Source organism: Ornithodoros turicata, chromosome 1 (genome assembly GCF_037126465.1).
Source record: "Ornithodoros turicata isolate Travis chromosome 1, ASM3712646v1, whole genome shotgun sequence".
NCBI lineage: Eukaryota > Metazoa > Arthropoda > Arachnida > Ixodida > Argasidae > Ornithodoros > Ornithodoros turicata.
In genome coordinates, this window is record NC_088201.1 from 80,607,639 (window position 1) to 80,613,872 (window position 6,234).

Here is a 6,234-nt window from a genome sequence, read left to right on the forward strand (position 1 = left end):
AATCTCCCTCTGCCCTCAGCCGACGATTCCCCCTCTCAAAGCGAAAATCCATATTGGGTGCCATCATCGATAGAGTGAAGGATGACATCGAAAATGCAATGGCTAATCTTGCTGTTATATGGAGGCAATATTTTTGTTATAGTAATGATCACAAATATGTTTATTTTTATTTATTTATTTAAGCACGTTAAAGACCCCCAGGGGGTATTATATAAGGAGTGGAGAGAAGCACATAAGAAAAGTACAAAAGAAACGCATAACAAAAGTAATACCAAAAGTGAAAAATGAAATATCAAGTTGATAAGGGAAGAAGACCATGTGTACCATTGGAAGAGCATGATGAACCTGAAGCCCTGGATGTAATAATAGTCTGTGTGTAGGCATCCTGTGGGTAGCCAGTTCTTTTTTTTTTTTTTTTTTGTTGTTGCACCTCACATCCTTTTTTTTTTTTTTTCACATCGCCATCACGAATAGGTGTAAGAAAATAGTTATTCTCTTCTGATATTAATCGACAGCTTCCAATACGACTCTATGAATTGAGGAGCAGAACAGCGGGACGTAGATAGAATGTGGATAGATGGAGAAAGTATGGAGGTATAGAGGGGATTGGGGTCGTAGTAGCTTCCCGTTGTTGGCCGCACTCAAGTGGGCATCGTCATGACTAGAGAAAAAAAAACAGGGGGAGAAGAGTTGACGATTTCAGGTGACGATTTCAAAGTGAGGCATAGGCAGGATGACCGATACTGATGGGACGGAGGCACACTGTGGATGAGGGGTGCGCTAGAGTGGTCTTCCCGCGAGGCCCGTTTCTTGAACAAAACGAGGCCGCGAGACACAATCATAGCAACAATTATCAATAGCCGACGCTAGAAATAGGTGGTTTTCAAGTGGAGAGGTGGCGCTACGCATGCTGGGAGTTCGAACTTCCGGTCCGAAATTTTTGTTTTGCGTAATTGGAGCAAAGGAAAAGTCTGTAATCTAGGGCTTCAACGATAATCAAAATGAGTACGCCTGGAAACGCCTGTCCCCCAAACAGGTAAGCTACCTACGTAGATACTTTGCCGACACTTTTCTTTCGGAAAAGTTTAGATTTCGTCACAGTTGGTGCATGTTTCGGTTCCGTTTGGCGCGCGCTTTGAAGTCGCGGTCTCTGCTAACACGAAGTGCGAAATGTTCCGCTACATTAAAACGCGGTTAATTTGATGTTTCAGTGGAAAGCTTCTGGAAACTTACCACTACGAGAAAAGAAATTATTGGGAATGCCAAGAGCTGTGGCCAAGTGTCACATACGACAACATATGCGAATATTTTGTAGGGAGACCCGGATTTGACGGAGAAGCAGTGAAGGCGTATAAGTCATTGAATGCATTTTTATACGTTACGTCGGGTAAGCGACTCTGGTATTTCTTTGTCAGTTTATTGCTTTCAATGTTTCATACTTTGTGTTCACTCTACAAACAGGGAAAGTGCACAGCATACTGGTGTCTGTGCCAGAGCCAGGGTACATCATACTGAAAGGAACCGTAAGCCCCTCCCAAAGGTCATCAGCACCCTATGTGTGCTGGGTGGTGATTGAAACATGTGGCAAAATAAGGGATGCCACCTGTACATGCATGGCAGGGTAGGTACTTCCCTTATGTGGTCACAGCAAAGTGAACTTGTCACAACATTAAATAAGTCTGGACATCTTGTATATTGTGCAGTTACTGGAGGGCTACAACTGCTGCCTGCGTTACCCAGCTCTCAAAACGCCTCTAAAGAATGACTACGTGGCCTGGAAGCATCAGACCCCCTGCAGTCATCCTTTATTATGTTGTTTGTTCTCTGTAGTAAAGAATATGGATAAGAATTTATTCCCATTAGGAAAACGTAGTTATACAATATATGTAGTTTTGCATTTGTGTATTCATATTCTTTGTAAAGAAAACCTCAATAATTCAATCCTCACATGAATGCACATGTGCATACAGGCACTATTTTACACAACAATCTTCCACACTCTGAGGACCATACACATGTGGTCGTTCAATTTAAGACAGATAAAAAAACAGTGCTGGGTAGGACGAGGACGAATAATTTAATCATTTTTAAATTAAATATGCACCAACGAGCCCAACACTTGCTTTGTTAGATGTAGTCATTCCCTTTTAGTTTGAGACGTGACTTTAGTGATATTTTCATATTTTGAGTTTATAATGTTATCACAGCCACGCACAATTCCACACAGTAAGTACATTGCACAGGAACTGGTAAGAAGTGCCTACACCAGGTAGCTCGATTTTGCTTGACGATTACAATTTTTCCAAAGGCTCGGAGAGTGCTGCAGTCATGCAGCCGCAGTATGTTTCGTACTTGAGGCGTGGAATAAGGAGAAGGTGGAGACACCAGTGCCTACGGACATTCCGTGTCAGTGGCTGGCACCCCGTCTGAAAAGGGTAAACCATTTAATGAACATAAATGAAGTAAACATGTTTAAGTACAACTTCAAACAGGTACATCCCAAGGCTGCCAACCAACTGAACTACACACGGGACACACGTGATGGGCACAAGCAGTCTGTGCTCCCCCAGCCGGTTAAGCAGACACCTGAACCAGATTCAAGCGCATTCATAGCAGCACTGAGAAAGGTCAGTGTACAAGAGTAAGCTCATCAAGATAATATTAATATCGTCATGCAACTCATGCCCTGTTTAAATTAATCATTGCAGGTAGCACCAACTGCACGATTTTTTACAGCAGTGGATGTAAATCCAGCGCACAATAATCTACCTGAACATGTGCAAACACCCGAGCAACGTTTCCATTACAATATAACTCTCAGTCAGCCCCTAAGCAAGTTTCGACCTCCCTCAGATTGTACCTCTGCTCTAAAAATGTTACGAATCACAAATGAAGATTCACAAGCTATTGAGGCAGCAACACGACAGCAGCGGAATAGCAGCGCCTGGTTTGAGCACAGGAAAGGTCGTATAACAGCTTCCATATTTAAAGAGGTGTGCGCATCGAGAATGACTAAGTGCACCTCCCTCATCAACAAAATCTTCCGGCCTACGTTCATTAACACTGCCGCTGTGCAGTATGGCATTGAAAATGAAGAAAGTGCCAAACGAACTGCCCTTGAAATATTTTCGTTGAGCCACCAAAATGCACGTATGGAGGATTGCGGACTCATGGTTCCTCCCAGCTACCCCTACCTTGGCTGTAGCCCAGATGCACTACTGCATTGTGACTGCCATGCGCCTGCTGTGCTTGAAGTGAAATGCATATATTCACTTAAGTCTGTCGACCCTTCCTCCATGATAGAAGAAGGGCAAAAGCTTGCACACTTTTGCTTGGACTCACATGGACAAATGAAACATACACACAAATACTACTATCAAGTGCAGGCTCAAATACACCTCAACACTGCTGGATGTGACATGTGCTATCTTTATCTTCATGTTGATAAGGGTGGACTACTAGTGCCTATTGAAAAGGACAACGAGTTCATGGTACACAAAAAGCCAAAACTAGAAGAGTTCTTCACGAAGATTGTGCTTCCAAGATTGTGTTCTCTGCGTTAAAGGACCTTATAATGGTTATAAACATCCAGAAAATTTTAGTTGAACAAACCCTTGTGTAGCAGTCGATACTTCAGTTTGTGACGTGATGAATGTTTCAGTGACAAAAACTCCCTTTAGTGAAGCAGAGTGAAGCGTGAAATTCAGGTTAAGGAACCGTTGATCCCAGTCCAAATGTTAACTGATATTGGTGAACCCCAGCTTTTGCAAACTAATGTATTCCTCCTCTCCTGCTCATCCTACATAACGACTAATGACATTTTTGTAACCTGATAAAGTATACATTACTACACAAAAGCTTTCTTCAAATAAATTGTCTGAATGGTATACGTTCTTTGTAATTTATCATCCAGTCGCTTGACATAGTTCTTCTTGCAACTACGTATACTCACATTCACTTAGAAGAGAAGGAGCAGTGTTCGTCAGTCCTGCGATTATGGTAAGGATGTCGTCGAAGTGTTGCACCATCGTATATGGAACAGTGTTTGAGAGCACCTTCCACTTCTTAAGATGTCCGATGGCCCTTTCTACAATGATGCGTGAGGACGAAATCCTTCTGGAACTTTCCACCTCACTTGGTAGAAGCTGCGTCCTTCCTTTTGTGAATGCAGGCGTGATGAGTTGCACGTTGCGAAGTAAGAATTCTTCGTGCAACAAGAACCCCCTGTCAGCCAAAATTTGGTCCCCTGGCAGGAGCAATTCCAGAAAGCCTGTGCAAAGATCAGATCTGGTTTAAGGCCCTGATGTGGCCTACATGTGTTATGCTATTGCTAGGCTAGAGTTCTTACCACTTTCTATTGTGATTTCTTTATCAGATATCCTTCCACCAAATGCTTTGGAGATGAAGGTAATACACCCGTGTGGATTTACACAAACCAAAAACTTGAGTGTTGAGTCTTGTTTGTAGTTACTCCACACTTGTTGCTGCGTCGACAGGTTGTAAGGCCTAAAATCATACAACAAACAGTTGTGTATTGTGACCAGCCTCAACTACACAGGTACCACCTGGTACCTTTGCAGCACGGTGCACTATCATCATAACTGTAAGCTAGAGCCTCCTACCTGGAAACGGGTACCTCACTGCAGTCAATTATTCCCTTCAAATTTGGGAAATGGGAACTCTCCCTGTCTGTCAGCCAGCTTCTAGCAACGTCCGGTTTGGGAAACACAATGAGCGTGCGGCACACAGATGCCACTGGTCCCAGCCAGAGTTTGAAGATGCGGCTTGCAGTACCAATGGAGATGTTGAACCTGTAGGCTAGGTCTGTAACTTGTAGCCCAAGTCTCAGTCGCATCAACAGTAGCAGAAGTTGGCTTCCACAAGGCAGATTCTTACGCTTCCATGGCACAACAGCTGCAACAACTGCCAGCAGCGCTAGAAATGTTGTCTTTGTGAGTCCTGTAAGTAGTAACAGACAGCAAAGTGATGGTGAAACCTAGGTGATGTGGAACTGCAAGTACACCATACCCGTGTAAAAGGCCACTTTCTTCTCACTCATCTTCTCAACATTCTGTTGAGCAGCAAGACGACCCCTTAGCTTCTGGCACTGCTTTCTTGACGCCTCAAGGCTTTCTTTTAGTTTTTCACACTCACTTGCAAGTGTATTACAGCTCGAGCAGAAGCCATGATAATCTGAGGTCTGTGTTCCTATGGAAATAAAGTATACTCCATGTGCCTGTACTGCATCCCCCACAATACATAGTTTTTTTTTTGCTTCCTGAACTTCAACACTGTGACGCTGTAAATAGCAACTCCCACAGAAGGCACCAGAAGCTTACCTGCATCCGCTGTTCCGCTATTCGATGTTGTAGGGCTTAGTTGATAGTCAAAATAGTCATTGTATGCACCGCAGTCATGAGCCTCCGACACAACCGATGCGGATGGCAGATTTTCATTCGCAGTGTATTCAGGGGCTTCGTTTTCGTGTTCCCTCGCCGTCGCACGCTTCTTCTCTACAGCGACGTGGCGCCTGTGGCTGAAAGTCAGTATAATAAGTGAAATCAATGGCTGTTCACTATGAACAACTCCTAGAAAAAAAGGAAAAATTCAGAGGCATGAGTATTAATTACCTCTGGATCCTGCGGTATGAACGTGCGCGGCTTGCATCGTCATACTCGAAAATGGATGGCACGTAGTCCACATGATTTGGATCGTCGCTCCTGGATCCTGTACAGACACGTACATCAGACTAAACAGACACTGTAAAGATACCATAGGAAATTTTATTACCTTCAACGAAGTGCGCGAAACATATCCGAGCCCCGACGCCCGGTATCCACAAGTCACCATTCTTCTTCTTGCGGCGAATTGCGACAGCCCACTGCATCTTCCGCGCAGGATCCCAGGGTACACGATACATTTTATGACCTTTTTCCGCCGAATTAGTACAGTTAAGTGCTGAACATCCGCCCATTTTCGCCTCAAGTAAGTCCAAAACCTGCTAACACAATGACAATTCAACAGAACTTCGGACCGGAAGCGTAAACCCACGTGACATCGCAACTTCCCCTACGTCATCTTGACAGGAAGTTGCAAACCACCTATAATATGCTATCAGAGGAACATCAAATGATCATTAAAGGGCTAGAATCATGCCAAGGAGTCATAGAAGCAATTAAAGCTATCAATACTCAGTGCTAGAAGCTATCAGATGGACTTCATTAACCATGGAAC

At 43.8% G+C, this 6,234-nt stretch overlaps 1 protein-coding gene across 1 annotated transcript; it reads right to left on the minus strand.

Annotated features, from left to right (window-relative positions):
- Positions 1 to 1,432: 1,432 nt before the first annotated feature.
- LOC135401497 (uncharacterized) lies at positions 1,433 to 5,996 on the minus strand. Its single transcript, XM_064633940.1, has 8 exons — positions 5,791 to 5,996; positions 5,631 to 5,727; positions 5,340 to 5,536; positions 5,029 to 5,208; positions 4,623 to 4,959; positions 4,349 to 4,506; positions 3,953 to 4,270; positions 1,433 to 2,426 (listed from the first exon to the last, which is right to left on the minus strand). The coding sequence occupies exons 1-8, from the start codon at positions 5,972 to 5,974 to the stop codon at positions 2,392 to 2,394; spliced, it is 1,506 nt and encodes a 501-aa protein (XP_064490010.1). The 5' UTR covers positions 5,975 to 5,996; the 3' UTR covers positions 1,433 to 2,391.
- Positions 5,997 to 6,234: the final 238 nt, after the last annotated feature.

Excerpts from the sequence above, each read along its gene's own strand:
- LOC135401497 (XM_064633940.1), bottom strand. The coding sequence starts at position 5,974 with ATGGGCGGATGTTCAGCACTTAACTGTACTAATTCGGCGGAAAAAGGT. Across the intron at positions 5,728-5,790 it reads TTTCGCGCACTTCGTTGAAG|GATCCAGGAGCGACGATCCA; the intron begins GTAATAAAATTT and ends GTGTCTGTACAG. Across the intron at positions 5,209-5,339 it reads TAGCGGAACAGCGGATGCAG|GAACACAGACCTCAGATTAT; the intron begins GTAAGCTTCTGG and ends TTATTTCCATAG.